Genomic DNA, 19,738 nt, shown 5'->3' with positions numbered 1-19,738 from the left:
TCAGGTGCTTTTATGTGTTCCTTAACTAACTTAGTATCTCTATCTCTCTAAGATGGTGGGCACGACAGCTCATCAAAAATATCCCCCCGTCAGATATGGCAGAGGTGAGAGCGAAGGTAGCTGCTCTGGCCGCTCTGTGCGGTGAAAGAGTCGACTGGGGTTACAGTCGGGCCTGGGAGAGAGACTATCTGGCCAATGTAAGTTTTTAATTAGTAAATGTGTGTATGTTTGTAGTTATACAGTACTGTGCAAACCTTGCCAGAATTAGATTTGTTGTTTTTGCAATGTTATAGTGATGATATATAATTGTTTCTAAGTCTCTTTAATAGAATGCATCCAGAAAATATAGGAAATGTGTAGTATTAAAAACTGTATAAAAATGATGTGTCAAGTTTTTAGGGTAAACTCCCCTTCCACTTGAGCAATAGCAGGAAACTGCAGGATCTCTTAAAAAAAGAGATAAAAAAAATAAATGAAAGAAATTAGTCTTTTTACTTAATTCTGCTCAAAAACCCTCAAGATGTTTTTCGTGCCAAGAGAGGTCACACGAAACACTGACAATGCCTAAAAAAGACATTTAGTCCTGAAAATTACTTTTTTAAATTTTTTGTACATATTTCCTGTATTTTCTGTTTGTATCTTAATGAAATAGATTGAAAAATAAATATGGATAGACATTAAAACTTCTTAAACAACAAGTCTGATAGTGGTGGCCTGATGCAGGGTTCACACCAGAAGCGGTAGCGGCGGCAAGCGCGAGTGATTTACATGTTAATGCAAAGATACGGTTAGACATCCTGCGGCGCGGAAGGCGTGGCGCTGAACACGCTTTCCACACGAAATTATTGTTCCCGCAGGAAACGCACCGATTTTTGCGCCGCGTTAACCAATCAGGATCTTGCTTTAGTAGTGACCTGATTACAGGAAGCAAGCGGAGTCTCAGTGAAGTCGCAGAAGCCCCTCCCATGACGCAAATTTCTGCGTGAATGTCTCGAATGACTAGATTTTCATGCACGAGTGAGGCGAGTAAACTCAAATGTTCAAACGTCCAACTATGCGCGAATAGCACGTTTTTGTCGCCTCTACCGCGGCTGGTGTGATTGCACCATAAGACTTATGCACAGTACTGTATATTCATGTATATTAATAGGTTAATAATCAATTTCACGGAATGAGTCATTTAATATCATGATATATATGTTTTCATCTTTATGTTTATATTGTTTTTGAATATACACATTTGCAGAAATTTGCCAATGGCTAATAGTTAGCTTTTAACTAAATGCTCGCAACAGTTTTAAAAATATAAGATTAAGTTAGTGTTAAAGTGAAAATGCACTAAAGATAACAAAAGATAAGTCTTGAGATAAGTTATGTTGGGGAAGTGATTTCTTTATTTGACGGCACAGCTCCTTGCCACCTTTCTAGAGCCCTCTGCATGCGAGAGCGAGCGAGAGAGAGGGACAAAGAGACCCATCGCGCGGTGGACTTACTGGCACTTTTTATGAAAAAAAATTACTCGTTTGGATTATTTCCTGTTCTCTTACACACTCAGTCTAACATCCAGGGGTGCAGAGTCAGCCACACCCACTTATTTACGCGGAGTACACAGAATAGAAAAACCTGTTACATCTGACATTTTATTTCATAGTAACAAAATATACCGCCCAGCCCTATATATAATGATGATATTTGCTTGAGAGAAATGTATAGGTGCTACATTACCTTCAGAACACCTTGACTTTGCATATATTATGCAGGATTTAAACATTAATTAAACTTATTAAAGTTTTAACTGTAATAAACCCCAGTGGTTCATCACTCCAGGAATACTTTGCCATTTTAATGCACTATGGCCCATAATCGTTGAATCTTTTAGGCCTTTATCAGCATAAAATGAAGACTGTTCCTCATTATTTTCATAGTTACATTTTTAGTATGAAGAAAATATGTTTACTCCTATTAGAAACATCCCCCTGGTTTCACAGACAAGGCTTAAGGCTAAACCTTGACTAAATGCATGTTTTAGCTGTCTCGACAGAAAATAGCTTGCAATGACAGTAACCTATTTTCTAATGCATATTTATAAAGATGCTTAAACATCTTAATTTAACTAAGGCCTAGTCCTTGCTTTAGCTAAGCCTGATCTGTGAAACCAGGCTTTAGAAATGCAACTGTAAGTACTCAATGCATTTGAAGAAACCCCAACTCTTAAGTACTAGTAAATCTAGCAGATATGTTAAAAGTCACAAGCAGATAAATAAGAAAGTATCCATAAGTGCATCTTATTAGTTACTTGGTAGGGCATTTTCCTTAGGAAAGTAACCAATCATTCAGCAAACACTCAGAAGACCCTTCTGTGCCCGCGCATCACACAGAAACTGCACAGAGACACCCAGTGGAATATGGGTATACACATACAAATTTAATTTCAGAAATACTAAACAATGTATTTATATAAATACAACAATGCAAACTCAACGTTAATGAAAGTTGATAGCCCTGTGGTTCCAGTGATGTGAAATGTTTTCTTTTGTTGACAAGAGACTCTTTTAGAGCTTCTTAAATAAGAACGTCATTCTTGACGAAATTCTTACTGTGGTACTTCATAACACATTTTTTTAAGCCAACGAGATGAATTGTGAACAGTCGTCACAATTTGTATCAGCTGTGACATATGAGATTTCAAAGCCCTTTGAAGCTGTCAGATCATCTACATGAGTCAAAAGATTATTCACAAGCGCAGTTGACAATCTGCTGTCGCAGATAAGTTGTTGCGCCTGCTTGAAGCATCACTGGAGTGGGCTGCTGATGATCATGACCACGTTGTTGAATCCATCACAGTCTCATCTGAATTGTTATTATGGGAATGATAAATACACAAGTGTGTGAGTGTTTGTGACGTTAAGATTTGAATGTCTTCAATGAAGAAATGTGTCTCTCGATCGCAGGCCAAGGACTCGCCGCTGACAAGCTCCAACTTTGTGCGTATCACTAAAGAGCTGAAAAACAAAGACCAGTATGGCCAGGTCCTCTTCTCATGCTTTGTCAGAATGGTAGGTGTCAGTGTTTTTTTTTTTTACTTCAGTGTTCTTTATTGCATTGACAAAAACAATATTTGTTTTTCCCATGTAGCTGTGTAAAATGAAAATTGTGGAGGTTAAAGACATATTTCACCCCCCCCCCCCCCCCAAAAAATGCAGGCCATTCAAGATGTAGGTCACCTTTTTACTTCAGTAGTACACTACACTCTTAAGAAAAATGGTTCTATATAGTACCAAATAAGGGTTCTTCAGCTCGTAACAATAGCAGCACCCTTTCTGGTACTATATAGAACCCTTTTTTAGATGGTTCTATATAGAACCTTGCCTTGAAAAAGTGCTAAATAGAACCTCAGTGGTGCTATAAAGAACCCTTTCATTTATCAGCAGTCAGGAGGATTATTTTTTTATTTGTTTTTTCTTATTTATAGCACTTTATAAGGTTTAACAGTTTAAAAACAGAATTGCAAGACATCAGAACATACTTTTATTTTCACTTTTTCATAACATGAGGTGTCATACAATAATAAATATGTGCATTAAAATCACAATCAGAATAAATATATTAATTATTATGCAAATATAACAAATCACTACTCAAATAAGATATGGATGTTAAATAACAGCTTCAATATTAAATAAATTAACAATAAAATTTGGCAATTAAAATCATTTTAAATAGACAACAATTACATGAAATCAATAAAATCATGACATGCAACATCAAAACATGCAAATGATAATAAATCCTGAATATTAACATATTATTGACATTACATTCAGATGTATACATTTTAGCACAAACAGATCGATGACATATAATACAAATGAATGGGATGTTTATAATGCATTATTAACTGTAAAAATAAAAGTCAATAGGATTGTGTCAATCTTTGTAGAATCTCACCAAAAAAGTCCATATTATTTTCTTTACGGGATAATCCAATACTTCAATACTCCATCCAATGTTCTTTGTTTTGTTGCAATGATGCTGAACATTTAGTCAGATAAGAGTAAGATAAGAAATGGTCTGCTATTGTCATGTTGATCTTGAGATGCAGGCTGTGATTAACACAGATCTTCATCACCTGGCTGTGGTCATCATCATACAAGGTTGAGCATCAGGCTGAATGGATCTGTTGGAGATGGGAGAAAGGATAAGACATGGAGACAAAACAAGTTAATATTAGCCTGGAGTTTGCTTACATACTGTATGTAAAACATGATTCGACAGAAGTTTTAATATGATTTGCTCAAGATACCTGTTTTGTCAGTAAATAGGTGAATGCTTGGTGAAAGATTTATTTATAAATTGAATTCACTTAATTCACATAAACCATTGTTATCAAGCCAATGGCAGACCTGCAGAGCTTCACTCATGATCCACCTACAACAGATAGACAAAAATAATTCTGTTATCACAAGTAAATGTGCCACAAGATCACACACACAATCTCCAAAATGTTTAAACTATTTTTTTAATGCCAGCATTGAAAGAAACATGCATACATCACCTTTAAAAACAGGATGTGTCTCTCATATCAAGCGGTCATATACACTGCCTTCACTCCCAGCAAGATTACCTCACATGTAAAAACTCTGAAATATCAATAAAAAAACTATACACATGTTGTACCACATTCTTTTCATAATTAGTTTAATAAACTTAATGTAAAATATACATGTATATGCTTTTGAACACTTTAACAAATCATTATCCTAAGTCATTGTTAAAGCAGAGTCTCCTATCATTTAAAACAATATGAAGCTTACCTGCTTTAAACGGAATGAAGCTTACAGTATAAAGTTTACCTGTTATAAAATAAATAAATTACAATAAGAACACACAAAACTTACATTTTCAAAATGTTTTTAACAGTAAATGATGATTATTTTCCTCTCTTACCTGTTTGTGGTGTTAGTCTGCAGGCGATTCAGCAAGACTGATGATTCAGGGCTTTAACAGGTGAAAATAATCAAGAGGCAGCTTGAAAATAACTGACTAAATTTTTTTTTTTAAAAAGGAGGGAAATAAAGAACCCTTTTGCCAAGACAAAGAACCATTTCAGCAAAAAATGGTTCTTCAGTAAGCTATGGTTCTATATAGAACCTTTACCATTGTTTCAGAACCTTTGAAGAACCTTTTTTCTTAAGAGTGTAAAGAAAATTTCTAGCTGAAACCATTGTCATAAAAAGTCTATTCGCTTGTTAAAGGATTACTCCACTTTCATAAAACAATCCCAATAATTTACTCCCACCTTCATGTCATCCAAGATGTTTGTCTTTCTTTCTTCAGTTGAAAAGTAATTTTCAAGGAAGTTTTCTGAGATGACCAGACATGGACATGGATTTTTTTATGAATTATTATCATATTGCTATCTGTTATTCCATCTGTGAATTTATAAAATTTTCGCTTAAATGTGTAATATGAATAAACAGTGCTCATAAACAGCTGTTTTAATAATATCCTTTATTGAAACAAGTGGAGGCTTGGACCTTTTGTCATGACTTAACAAGCCAATACGTGCCATTACTTGGATGCAAAAAAGGAGATACAGGCACCACATTGCCTCATGACAATATAAATTTCTTATAAAGCAATACTATTTGTCTGTGTGAAACACTAAACATTATTTACAACATCATAACCAATATAATCCGTAGCCTCAGGCAATCGGTTTTTAGCACATCCCTGTTTCAGCAAGCTTCCTGTCACACAAATGACTTCATTATGCGACACAAAGCCTGCACTCCAATATTATCATTATTTTCTTGCACAAACAGATCATTTTGCTTTTTAAGGCTTCAAAACATTGTGAAGATAATGGTACATGTGGATTTGCATTTTATGAATCACAAAAGATCATGGATTCAGATAAAATCTGCTTTACTGTTCCACTGAAGAAAATAGTCACCTACTCGGATGGCCTTAGATTGATAACATAAAAAAATTTGTTTTGGGGTGAACTATACTTTAAGTGATATAAAGTAACAATACTATGCTATTATTGTGTGTATTTCCATTCATTGTATTTATTTGTATTCCTGTAACACATTTTACAGTGTACATTTTTACAAGAAGCTTTACAGAAGTATGTACATGTTAATATAGTAAAAAAATTGAAAAGTCTCCTTTTCATCATCCAATGCTGGGTACACACCAAAAGATAATCGGGCTGATTTTGGGCCTATTTCCCCCCTTCCGACAGTCCTAGCTGTGTCCTGATTATCTTGATGGTTCTACAGATTATCTTATCAGATTTTCCCTTGGTGTGAGGTGTGTTAAGAGTGTCCGAACTTGATCAGAAGAATGTTGGATCCGCCCCGATCGCGCATCGTACTGTAAATATTAAGCATGTTTAATATTTACGATCAGAAATCCTGATGTGTGGGGGGAACCCTGAGGACAAAGGCGCACACGCTCTTGAGATTATCATGTGAAACTAAACAATATCCAATCAGAAAGCAAGATGATGGAAGAGGGAAGCAGTCATGGCGCAGCACAAAGTGAAGTTGATGTGGACAGCATAGATGGACCATGTTTCCGCTGTCTCCACGACTTCCCCCAAACCCTTTTTTTTTATCCCCTTGAATTTTCTGTGAAAATCATTCCAAACACTATCATTGAAATTTCTTCCTACATATCGTCCGCGATGCTTATTCTGAAATCTTGCGAGATTTTGTGAGATTTCCCGTGTTCACATTTGACACTCTGGTTGAAAATCTGTTTGTGTGTGGTGTGCTGTCTTTGACACATCATGACACACAATAGGAACAAAATGGTTAAATCTAGGATTTTTTTATCCTCATGTTTGTGATCTATCACATTTTGAAAATCTTATAAGATGTAAAAAATCTTTTCGTGTGTACCAATATTACACAAACCTTGTCATCTGCCGTCCTGTGACTGAAGCTGTCATGCAGATGGCAAGCTCCGCATTCGACTGCCTTTAAGCATTAAACAGTATTGTACCGATGGAGCTACACATACAACTGCTGCACATCTTTCTTTCACACCGCCAACCCAATTCCACAGGCTGTTGTTAAAAGCAGAAACATGTGCTGGTAGTATAGTGTAACATGTTTTATATAATGCATTGCAATAGTTAAATGCATTTTATTGTCACTTATTATTGTAGTCAGTGGTCTCTCTTGTTTATTTGTTTTTCCCACTTTTTCCTGATCTCTTGTTTCTCCAGCTCAACTGGTTCAATAACACGAAGGACAGAGCTCTGCTCATCACCGACAAGCACATTTACAGACTGGAACCCAAAAAACACTTTAAAGTGCAGAAACGGATAACGCTCGATTCTGTAAGTATTTTAGATTGCCGAAACACGCTTAGCAGGCAGACAGAATTTGCAGACATGAAAGAAAAACAGACGCAGGTCTTGGTATCTATGTGCTGTCATTGTTTGGGTTCGTTTTTGTATTATGCAACTTGTGTTTTAAGCAATGTGGGTCAGCGCATCATCTGTCTGCTGCAGTCACCTTAACTTTCTTTTAACAGGGTCATACATAAACTTCTGTCTCTGTCTCAGTGACCAGGACTGTGTGTGTGTGTGCGTGTGTGTGTGTGTGTGTGTGTGTGTGTGTGTGTGTGTGTGTGTGTGTGTGTGTGTCTGACCTACATCCTGTCTAGGTTCTTACTGCAAGATGAAAGAGGCATTTGGTCACACATTGCATATTGCAAACTGAATGCCCCTCCCATAATCGCATACACGCACAAATTAAATTTACAGTTGTACACATGTTCTATATGGATTTAGTGAAGAACGATCAGACTCCCAGGCGGAGAGAGAGAGAGAGAGAGAGAGAGAGAGAGAGAGAGAGAGAGAGAATAGCGCTATTGGTCAGGGGTGCGTTTCCCGAACAACGAAGTAACTCGCTGCAGAACCACCATAGTATGATGCATAGTTGGAGAAACGAACTACCTTGTCACGACTGTTTCCCGAAAGCATAGTAACTTTGTCGCACATTCGTCATTTGAACCATGTTGGTTTAGCAACATAGTTGATGATGTCACATGGGAGGTGAAGTACTCATTAATCTTTGCAAATCAATTTAATGTTAGATTATTGCTGCAAATAAAATATATTGCATCGGAAGACTGATTTTGTCATCGTGATTTAGTTATCTGTTGTTTATTTTCAATATATTTAATTCATGCGCAAGTTCCCTCTTACATCATTCCTCCCAGGGATTCCCCAGGGTCTTAATGCTCCTGACTACATGTCTTGTTGCTTATTTTGTTCAAAAGCATGATCAACGTAAGTCTACATATTATAATAACAAGGAACTATGCTTCTAATGACAGGTGAAGAGCTGTCATTCAAACCACACAAGTTTGCAATGCAGCTTGCGAATGTTCACAATGTTCGAAACACCAAATCGTTGAACTTTGTCAGTAAAGACGTAACTTTTGACATTAGTTGGCTAACAATGCTTTTGGGAAACGTACCCCAGATCAGCAAGATTTGCAGAACAAACTGCATTATAGTACCAAATCATTGCATTTATTCATGTGTTAAAGGTTTCTGACAACTATTGATGACATGAACCATATAGTAGAAATATTATCTGCATCTCTTACTATGTTAAAAAGGTTTATATAACAATTATATGTTTTAGATTTAAAGAAAATAGTTAAATTTCAAAATGTAATCAAATTGACTGTGAAATCTCAAACACAACATATCCAGGTCATGTTTCACCCACAAATCTGAAATCTGATTTTGGGTTGAAATATGACCCATATACTCTGTGCAGGTCTTTTGAGATTTTCCCTTTCAGAGTCGTCCAGCGTTTACTGCAGTCTATCTGGTCACCATCCAAATTCATAATCTGAACTTTTCTGACCCTTCCAGGTCAAGCTGTCCCAGACGAGTATTTTGTTTTGTGACAGGCCAGTGCATTGTGGTTTTAATCTCATTTCAGCATAGACTGACGCACTGCTATGATTAACACACAGTCTGGTTGTGTCAGCTGTCCCAGAGCTGCAGACACAGACATGGCAATCCTACACGTGATCCTGTACTTTTATTAATGTGTCCCAGTGTTTGGATGTTTTCCAAACTCATAAAAGCAAAGAAAACTATAGTTTATTACTTGTATATCATCATGAGGAGTTCAGATGCAAAATCCTCTAAGTGCCTTTGACATGTTTTCTAAGCAGTGTTATGTAAAGTACTAGAAAGCAATACTTGAGTAAAAGTACAAGTATTGAACTAGAAAAAGACTTTGGTAGAAGTGAAAGTTATCTTTTAAAATATTACTTAAGTAAAAGTCTTAAAGTATCTGATATATACTGTACTTAAGTATCAAAATGAATTTTCTGATATTTAATGTACTTAAATATTTGAAGTAAAAGTAAAAAGTTTTTTTTTTTTTTAAAGCAAACGGTTAGAACTTTGATTGTGAACTTTATTGTGGCTTTCTTATAGTAAAGCATATTCAGGGTTCCCATTCTCTTCTTAATCTCAATCATCAAATAAAAATCTGTTTTTTCCAGGACTTTTCAGGCACAATTCTCTTAAATTCAAAGAGCAAACAGCATATTTTTAGAGCTGACATCAAATAAAAAAGCAGAAATTTCACTTTGAAACTTCAGGTAAAAATGAAAAAAAAAAAAACTTATTTCTTTCAAAACATGAGCATATTTTTGAAAAAAGTGGAGTATCCCTTTAAGTTAGCTGCTCTGCTAAGAAAAAATGCCAACTCGTTGTGTGGCAATGAAAGCACTGTGACTTTGATCAACAATGCAAAAGTACATTCACAATGTATAACATTAGCACAACCTTATCGGTAACGCTTTAGATTACAGCCCGGAAAGTACTGGGTAAGTACAGGGAATTTACAGCGTATGTTTCTGTAATTATAGCTTACTTATGAAGTACGTACGTGTAATTATAAGGGAACAATTTATAATATTTGGGGAATTAAAGGGTAACAACCAGGAAAAATACAAATAATATATGCAGTAAAGTACTGCGTAAGTACAGCGAATTTACAGCATACATTTCTGTAATTATAGTGTACTTATAAAGGGAATTTTAAGGGAACAATTTATAATATTTTCGGAACAAAGGGGTAACAAGTGCCACTTTAATTTACAGCCCGCAGATGTTGTATTTACTCTTTAACTACGTGAAACAAGGGGTAACAAGTGCCACTTTAATTTATAGCCCGCAGATGTTGCATTTACTCTGTAACTACGTGAAACAAGGGGGTAACAAGTGCCACTTTAATTTACAGCCCGCAGATTCTGTACTTACTCCTACTACGTGAAACAAGGGGGTAAAATTTTTTGACTTAGACTGTAACAACACAAAACAATGGTATATTTACACAGTAACTACAGAAAATACACTCTTAGAAAGGATGTGTTAATTTTTTTACACATCTTTGTGTGTTGAGTTTTTAACACATTACGTGTAATTTTAACACATTATGTGTCATTTTGTGTTGATTTTGTGTTAAAATATCACACAAGTTGTGTTAAAAGTAACACAAAATGTGTTGTTTCCATAATAACACAGAGATGGATGGATTCTGGGACAACGCATTTAGTATGTCGTCCCAGAATCAACACTAATGTGTTGTTTTTAACACATTCGTTCTAAGAGTGTAGTTCTAGTTTTGCTTGCTTTGTTTTCACCATAGTTGCCTTGCCTATTTTTAATTTTGCTTGATGACCCAACAAATTCCTGTACTCTTTTTCTTTCTTAAGGTAAGTAACCTTTATTGAAAATTCTAAATAAATTGTATTGTATAGCATAAACACATTAACTGAATTTCAAGTTTTGTTGTTTAGTAATCTATAATACTTACTGCATATATTATTTCTATTTTCCCTGGTTGTTACCCCTTTGTTCCCCAAATATTATAAATTGTTCCCTTATAATTACACGTACGTACTTCATAAATAAACTATAATTACAGAAACATACGCTGTAAATTCGCTGTACTTATGCAGTACTTTACTGCATATATTATTTGTATTTTTCCTGGTTGTTACCCCTTTATTCCCCAAATATTATAAATTGTTCCCTTATAATTACACGTACGTATATTATATGTAAACTGTAACTACAGAAACATACGCTGTAAATTCGCTGTACTTACGCAGTACTTCCGGGCTGTAATCTAAAGCGTTACCACATTATCCTATAACCACTGAGTTTTGAGTTAATTAACATAAAAGGAAATCTCAAGTTTGACAAAACGTATGATGCTTTTGAAGACGTGAATACAGTCCTTAAAACTTTCTTTCTAACCTGCCACTGATTAACATAGCAGTTTTTAATAAATATTTCTCAATCTAACATTAGCCTACCGGATTTGGCATTTAGTGGACTCTGCCATCAAAGTGGTATTTCTGAATGGTTAAGCTGATTTGAAGCAAAGGTATTTGATAAACATACAATATGTGCCCAAAGCATTCGATTGATACTGTATCATATCTCATTTTTGACGGAGGTGGCGTTAAGCGGCTTTTGCATCTGAGCTCCTTATATGCAGTCATATGTTGCATTCATTTGTACTTCCTTTCATGTAGGGATGCACCGGTTGAGTGGCCAGAGATCGGAACCGGCCGTTTTTTGCACGATCGGCAACCGGCTGATTTTTCCAGAAGTGCACCCGCGTGCACAGACTACATTTTTATCATTCCCAGACATGTGTTTTGTGTAAAAGCATTTCGAAATCGGTGCGCAGGACATTAAGATTGCAAGCTGCAATGTCTGTAAAGGACAAGTTAATCGCGGAGAAACAACAGTACATTCGCAGGGCTCTCAAGTCTCACGCATTCACTGTGAGATACACGCATTTCAGTCAGTTTACACACTCACACCTTGTATTTCTAAGAGACTGATAACTTTTCCTGCTATATACAATTAATGGACGAGGCGCAGGGAAGTTATCTGTCGAGTTAAGCTGTCTCGAGTTTTTCTCGCGCTCCTCTGATGTCAATCACTTGGATGGATGCGCGGCGCATGCACGCACAGAGTGAAAGTTAGAAGAGCACGATCTGATAAATTCTGTAAATAACGCAGGTTTCTTGAATATAGCCAAATACCTGTTAAATTATGCTTAATTTATTAATTGAAATGAATGGAAGGACCAGAGATGTATTTCATTATTATTGCCATGTAGTACTAAACATGTAACCTTCTCTCTCTCTTAAACACAGCTTAAAATACACACTGATGGCAAGTGCTGCAATCCTACTACTGTATATAATACAGATTTCATTTTAATTTTGATACATTTGTATTTTTTTATGTAGAGCAATTTATTTAATTTGGATAAATTTGTCTGTCTTTTATCATACTTACCAATTGTTATAATTTATATTTGTGCTGGTCAGTTATGAATAATAGGTAACATTGAACTGCTAGCAAAAACGTGAGAATTTGGTGGGGCAGAGGGGTCTCTCCCCTAACAGATGTTATCTCACTCCAAACTTTTAAATAAATCCTGAGAGCCCTGCATTCACCACAACAAACTTGGTTAGACATTTAAGTTCCTCACCTGATAGAACACAATAAGTATCAAAAGTCTGTTGATAATGCAAAACAGGCAAGACCTTCAACCCTCACTCAACCATTCATGTCATGGTCTCATTTAAACACTTATGTTTGTATTGAACGTAGCCTACTGCACAGTTACTGCTGTTAATTTTAGACGGTTACAGTTATTGGTTTCAATAGTCAAACCAAGTTTAGCCTGTTAAATACCAAATAAATAAATTGTTTATGTAGACTTTCATTCTTTCTTGTTTTTTGCTTGATAAGAAAAAATCGGAAATCGGATCAGAATCTGCCAATTTGCTTGTTAAGAAAATCGGTATAAAAATCGCCCATGAAAAATCAAGATCGTGCATCCCTACTTTCATGCATTCACATTTACTTATTAATTTGGCAAACACTTTTAACCCGTGATTTACAGTGCATTTAAGCTGTACATTTTACATTTTATATACTAAACATGTATTCTCTAGGAATTAAACACAATGCTTTACCAACTAAGCTACAGAAACAATATTCAAATGGGATTATAATGTAGCATTCAGTGGATTAACCGAAAATTGGAATTTTTGTGTGAAGATATTTTGCAAGTTCAAGTCTGTCTTGTGAATTCGGATCAATGTGGACATATGACGAGTAGAAAACCGGTAAACGTAACTGCGTGACCTTTCTCTCTAAGATGGAAGAAAAACGCTCCCCGCCTATATACGCAGAAACGTCCGAAAAATATTCACATGCTTAGTCTAGTGTGAACGCCCCTTTGGCTGTAATGTAGTACTTAAACTTTGAGTATATTTAAATCAATTTCAACAACTTTCACAGATTTTTCTCCAAAATCAAAGCACAAAATGCTAAAATCTATAGGTACACACTACTCAATATGCTCCTTGTATATTTGTGTATTTCAGCATGTGCATGGGATTGGAGAACACCTCAATATTTCCCCGTCCAGCCTTATTTCTCAAAATCTCAGACAGCAGGGTGTGTCGCGTCTACCACAGGGCACAGAGTGATTAACCTGCACTTGTGTATATGCGTGCATATTTGTCTTTGTCCATCCAAGTGGCAGTAAAGAGGCTTAAAGCTGCCTGAACGCTTTCCTTCCACTACAGGCACAGCATTGACGCACCTGCTGCTGTCTGTAACCATTCATATTCTCAGAAAAAAACTTTACATTCAGTGAACCATAATATGTGTATAGTTCCCGGTATTCAAAGCAAACATGTATGTAAAAGATCTAAATGTATAGCTCCCTATATGCTAGTATAGGTTTTTTTTAACTGTGGGTCAAGGACCACTTTGTGGGTCGCACATTGGCTGTTGACATCAAGAACCGTTTAGTCTGATAAATAATAATACAATTAATTTAACAATTAATAATATTCGAAAAGGGACAATAAAATCTATTCTCTGCTAAAAGAGAACAGATGTGTATTTTAAAATATTTTGGTGGGTCCTGAGACTATACCTGGGTAACATTTTTACAGTCAAGGGATGAGCCCTTTGATGTTCCCTTGTCCAAAAAAATAAGTCTATTAAAGTAAAAATGCATTGGCCAAGCAATTTCATGGGGTCTGTAAATGACATAAACACATGGCTATGCACTCTCACGTACACACAAATAGCATCCTTCTTCTTTAAATCACACCTAGCATCCCACACACACACACATTTCATTGACGCACAACGTCGATTAGTCACACACATCTAGTAATTGCATTCATTCATGATCACCTCCAGCACATTACTCATTCTCAAGGTTATGGAAGTGATTGCATTATGAAGGAGCTTTTTACTCTGAGATTTCAAAGGCATACGCTAACTGAATGTCAGCAGCTGGCTGAAAGATCTGTTGGACACCAGAAAGATAGATTTTCTGCGTTTGTTTTGTTTCTGATTCAATCTCTCTTCAATCCCACAGGTTGTAAGTGTGAGTGTAACAAGCAGCACTGACCAGATGGTGGCGCTACACACTGCTTCTCATGATGATATTCTGGTTCACCTGCAAAGGGGTGAATTGAACTCAAATCAAGACCGGGTAGGGGAACTGGTGGGCACCCTTGCAGACCACTTCACACGGTGAGATACAGTATAAGCTACCCATTAAGATTATGTCAAAGAGCTTATTTGAAATGTTTGCTTCATCATCACGTTTTGGTGTTTTACCTCATGGGACTGCTACACATATGCACTCACTCATGCGATGGCATTCTCTCACATTACCTGCCCCGAGGGAAAAAACATTACGGCCTTGCGCAGACAAAAGCAGGGTTGTTTATGCGTTGCTTGTATGAGTGTGTTTATGACAGGTGTTTGTAAGTCAGTGGGCGTCTGGAGTCAATGCTCCAAAAGCCATTGTGCCGCCATCTGCGAGGCAATGTACGGGGTCGCGGCCCCTTTACGGCGTCGTCAAAAGGAGACGTCAGTGGGGTCTGCGGAAGTGTGATGGAAGGCCAACAGTGCGTGAGCATGTGTGTGGGAGAATGTACAAACGTCACTCTGTCCCCCACTGTCACTGTGTGTCACCCGTCTTTTTCAATGAGGTCGTTAGAAGCATTCCTAATTCTTGTTGTCCTACTAATACTAAAAAACAAATGAGTAACTGCACTAACTGACGAGCGATGGATGACTCCACGCTTCACTTCCATTGGTAGTCGCTCCTGAAAGCTGCTAATCATTTGCATAAAGGGGCATGAGTCTCACAATGTTTCCATTTTAAATTATATATTTATAAGATTTTTCATTAGGGGTGCACCGAATATTCGGCCACCGAAAATTTTCGGCCGAAAATAGCCCAAAAGAGCATTTTCGGCTTTCGGCCGAAAGACTTTTATCACCGAAACAATACGGCCGAAATGTTGTGATGACGCAAACAGAAACCGCGCCCTGCACGTGCTTGTCTGAAGCAACATGTATGCGGCGTGGATGTATTTAACCGCAAAAGGCGCTAAAGTACGCACAGAGGCACATGCGGTTGTGTCCGGTACAGACGTGATCATCACAGTGAGTACGCCCTTCAAAGATCAGAACTCTTGATGTGTAAACTTAAGAGAGAGTCGTGCAAATGTGTCTCATACTGTATAGTCCATTAACATACATGTGCTGAATAAAGCAATGAAAAACAACGTAACGTTTTCATGCTGCGCTGTTTAGGATTTGCCCTCGGTCTCTGTGTGCGCGCGCGTTTAAGTGCCCTCAATAGTGCACACACGAGTGAGACGCAAACAAGCGAACGTAAAATCTTTCTGTTATTGACAGGGCACATATAAACAAAATTATCTCCAAAGTATTCTTTTTCTAATAAAAACATTTGTTTATGTCTTAAGTGTATGTATAGATTACAGTCATAAACCAGTCTCTGCTTATTTAAAGAGACAGTAACCTCAATTAACCTACTTAAGTCTAACAAAGAGACAAATAGCTCTAAAAATAATAATATATTTAATTTATACAATAAAGACAGTGTTATGACTCATTTAATTCGATTTCTGTACCTAATGCTAATGTTAGCCCTTATTAATGTGCAGCTTTGTTCTTTTTTATAAATGTTTGTAATTTCTTTATTTGTTATTAGATTTTCCCCACCCCCTTTTTGCTGATCTGAAAAATAATCCGATCCGTGCCTCAAAAACTGTAATGTGATCTGAACCATGAGTTTTGTGATCTGTAACAAACCCCTAGTAAAGTTAGTACACAGTGATAGCCATAAATGCATTTGTACTAATAATTTGCATAATAATTTATTTCGGTGTTTCGGTTTCGGTTTTTCGGCCTTGGTTTCCTCATTTTCGGTTTCGGCCAAGAATTTTCATTTCGGTGCATCCCTATTTTTCATTAAGGGTTGATAATGACACACATAACATTAATCATAGACAATTAGGGTCATCCTACAGTACATGTTTGGCATATGCATGTAGGACATTCTTGAATCAGCTTCAGGGAACAGTAATAGAGAGAAAAGTACAGATTTGTGACACCAGTCTTAAACTGAACCCTAAACTTGGGACACACCAAACCGACACAAACAAAGTAGCACAGACTGTGAGGTCGGCTCACATTGCCCGCGTGCGTGGTGGCCGTGTTTGGGTCCAAAGTTGCCATGATGCACCAAAACCAAGCATCCCCATTCAGACTGTAAGGGTTTCCATCCACCCCTGTTTTACAGTTTACGTCTTTCCTCAAACTCTGTGACCTTTGAATTGGGTCATGCACCCTCACCTGATTAAGACAGACATTTTTACTGTGTCATGTGTGTTTGTTTGTGGAAAGACCATGCCAGTGTCTGTGTGTGTGTTTAAACCTCTTTTTGGCCATCTGCTGAGACAGCTGGGTGTTTGTGTGTGTGTGTATGTGTGTGTTTTGGGATGGTTTGGATATTAGAAGCTTTTGAAGATTTGGGAGCCAAATTGTACAGTAGAGTTTAGTTTAAGTTTGTAAATAATTCTTTCTAATGTGTACATACTATTATATCATTTTTTAATAATCCGTTTATGGGAGTGCAGTGTTATATGCTATTAATAATTGAAGAATAGCTTAGAATAAATCACAACGGGAATTTAAGTATTTGAAAACAATGCATGTTTCACTGCGTGTGTGCTTAATTTTTTTTAAATAATTCATTATTTGACCTCATTAGTCACTATATAAAATCTTTGTAAACTTTGTCTTTCTCTGAATGTTGGTGTAAATAATTTAAATAGTACTGAATGTTCCCTAAAAATGTTCACCCTGCTTTGAACAACAGCTCTGAACAGGCGGTGCTAAGAGCTTAAATGCTTATCCCAGGCAGGTTTATATGCAATCCAGTGCAAATTGTGGGGCAAGTAATTGTTTTTGGATAGTCAGGTCAATGTGACTCTTCATTAGATGCATCTATGCAGTACAGAAGAAAATATTGAGCATTGTTAAAGGAATAGTTAATTTAATCCAAATGTAAAAACTCTAAAGTTAAGATAAAAAAGAAATTAAATTAGATAGACTGAATTTTTTTGAAAAATTACATTTAACAGTAAACAAAATTGAATTAAGAGAACATACACTCACCCAAAGGATTATTAGGAACACCTGTTCAATTTCTCATTAATGCAATTATCTAATCAACCAATCACATGGCAGTTGCTTCAATGCATTTAGTGGTGTGGTCCTGGTCAAGACAATCTCCTGAACTTCAGACTGAATGTCAGAATGGGAAAGAAAGGTGATTTAAGCAATTTTGCGCGTGGCATGGTTGTTGGTGCCAGATGGGCCATTCTGAGTTTTTTACAGTCTGCTCAGTTACTGGGATTTTCATGCACAACCATTTCTAGGGTTTACAAAGAATGGTGTGAAAAGGGAAAAACCTCCGGTATGCTGCAATCCTGTGGGCGAAAATGGCATGTTGATGCTAGAGGTCAGAGGAGAATGGGCCAACTGATTCAAGCTGATAAAAGAAGCAACTATGACTGAAATAACCACTCGTTACAACCCGAGGTATGCAGCAAAGCATTTGTGAAGCCACAACACCCACAACCATGAGATGGATGGGCAACAACAGCAGAAGACCCCAAAATTGGACAGTTGAAGACTGGAAAAATGTTGCCTGGTCTGATGAGTCTCGATTTCTGCTGAGACATTCAGATGGTAGAGTCAGAATTTGGCGTAAATAGAATGAGAGCATGGATCCATCATGCCTTGTTAACACTTTGCAGGCTGCTGGTGGTGTAATGGTGTGGGGGATGTTTTCTTGGCATCCCCCACACCAATGCCACATTAAATGCCACAACCTACCTGAGCATTGTTTCTGACCATGTCCATCCCTTTATGACCACCATGTACCCATCCTCTGATGGCTACTTCCAGCAGGATAATGCACCATGTCACAAAGCTTGAATAATTTCAAATTGGTTTCTTGAACATGACAATGAGTTCACTGTACTAAAATGGCCCCCACAGTCACCAGATCTCAACCCAATAGAGCATCTTTGGGATGTGGTGGAACGGGAGCTTCGTGGCCTGGATGTGCATCCCACAAATCTCCATCAACTGCAAGATGCTGTCCTATCAATATTGGCCAACATTTCTAAAGAATGCTTTCAGTACCTTTTTGAATCAATGCCACGTAGAATTAAGGCAGTTCTGAAGGCGAAAGGGGGTCAAACACAGTATTAGTATGGTGTTTCTAATAATCCTTTAGGTGAGTGTAGATTGTAGTAGATTGAGAGATTTGTTTATACATATTTTGGTGAACTATTCCTCCAGTAATCCGGTTGTTTAAAGTAGATGTTTGCTACCAGATGAACTGTCCTCTAAACTTAATTTTATCTGTTGGTTGGTGTAAATGTGCCATCATACGAACTACTCATGTATATGTGTGTTTTGTGCCACTTTGGAGGTTATTTGAGTTTGTTTTTGGTTGTGTCATCTGTGGATATTATGTCAAGAATAATCAGCTCTGTTGTTGCCATGCATGACATCATTCCCCAGCGTGTGTGTGTTTGTGTTGTTGTCCCATAGGAAGGAAGAGCCATGTTTCGTAATTCCCCATTGGTGTAATATATCAATAAGGGAACAAATTTCTCAATCAGATGAGCAGATTATCTCTCCCTACCTTCCCAAGATGTAAATTTAGTGTCACTGAAACTTAAGTAGGCCAGAAGGAATCTGATGAACTATATGATTATGTAACCATTACATGTGGTTTCACAACCTTATTAAGTCTTGTGGGCACTGTGATTTATGGAATAATTTCATAGCCTCTTGTCTTAGTCAACAGATTTTAAAATCTATCAGCATACTACTGTACAGTTTTGCCATGTAATAACGAAGGATTGCTTCTGTTGTCATAATGCTGATGTAAGAGTCAGTGGGGCAGCAATTTTGTTAATTGTTTTAATGCAGTGTTTCTTAAAATGTTTCTGCCATTCCCCACTTTGGAGGTAGGGAAGGGTCCCGAGCCCCACCTGTCCCTAATCACCCCAACAAAATGGTAATCAATAGGCTTAACTGTTGAAATGTATCATATTTTAAAACGTAACAGCCTTAAACACTTTCAATAGAGAAAATAAATGTGCAAATGTATTAACACTTTGCATTTAATAAGACTTTGTTCAAAAGTAAATAATAATAATGCAAGTTGATTAGGTCCACTTTTTGTCCTGGTTTTCTCTGCTGGTTCAGAATCTCCAAGTTTTC

The 19,738-nt window shown here is 36.9% G+C and overlaps 1 protein-coding gene across 1 annotated transcript in view; it reads left to right on the top strand.

Moving 5' to 3' along the window:
• myo1g (myosin IG) overlaps positions 1 to 19,738 on the top strand; it is a 65,828-nt gene that overhangs the window by 24,004 nt on the left and 22,086 nt on the right. Inside the window, exons 18-21 of the mRNA XM_065293696.2 lie at positions 53 to 197; positions 2,952 to 3,056; positions 7,241 to 7,354; positions 14,490 to 14,647. Of these exons, the coding sequence (XP_065149768.1) occupies positions 53 to 197; positions 2,952 to 3,056; positions 7,241 to 7,354; positions 14,490 to 14,647 (522 nt within the window). The remainder of the gene's footprint in view (positions 1 to 52; positions 198 to 2,951; positions 3,057 to 7,240; positions 7,355 to 14,489; positions 14,648 to 19,738) is intronic.

This window comes from Paramisgurnus dabryanus, chromosome 19, assembly GCF_030506205.2.
Source record: "Paramisgurnus dabryanus chromosome 19, PD_genome_1.1, whole genome shotgun sequence".
NCBI lineage: Eukaryota > Metazoa > Chordata > Actinopteri > Cypriniformes > Cobitidae > Paramisgurnus > Paramisgurnus dabryanus.
The sequence above is the reverse complement of the archived record's forward strand: the minus strand, read 5'-3'. Positions and strand labels throughout refer to the sequence as shown.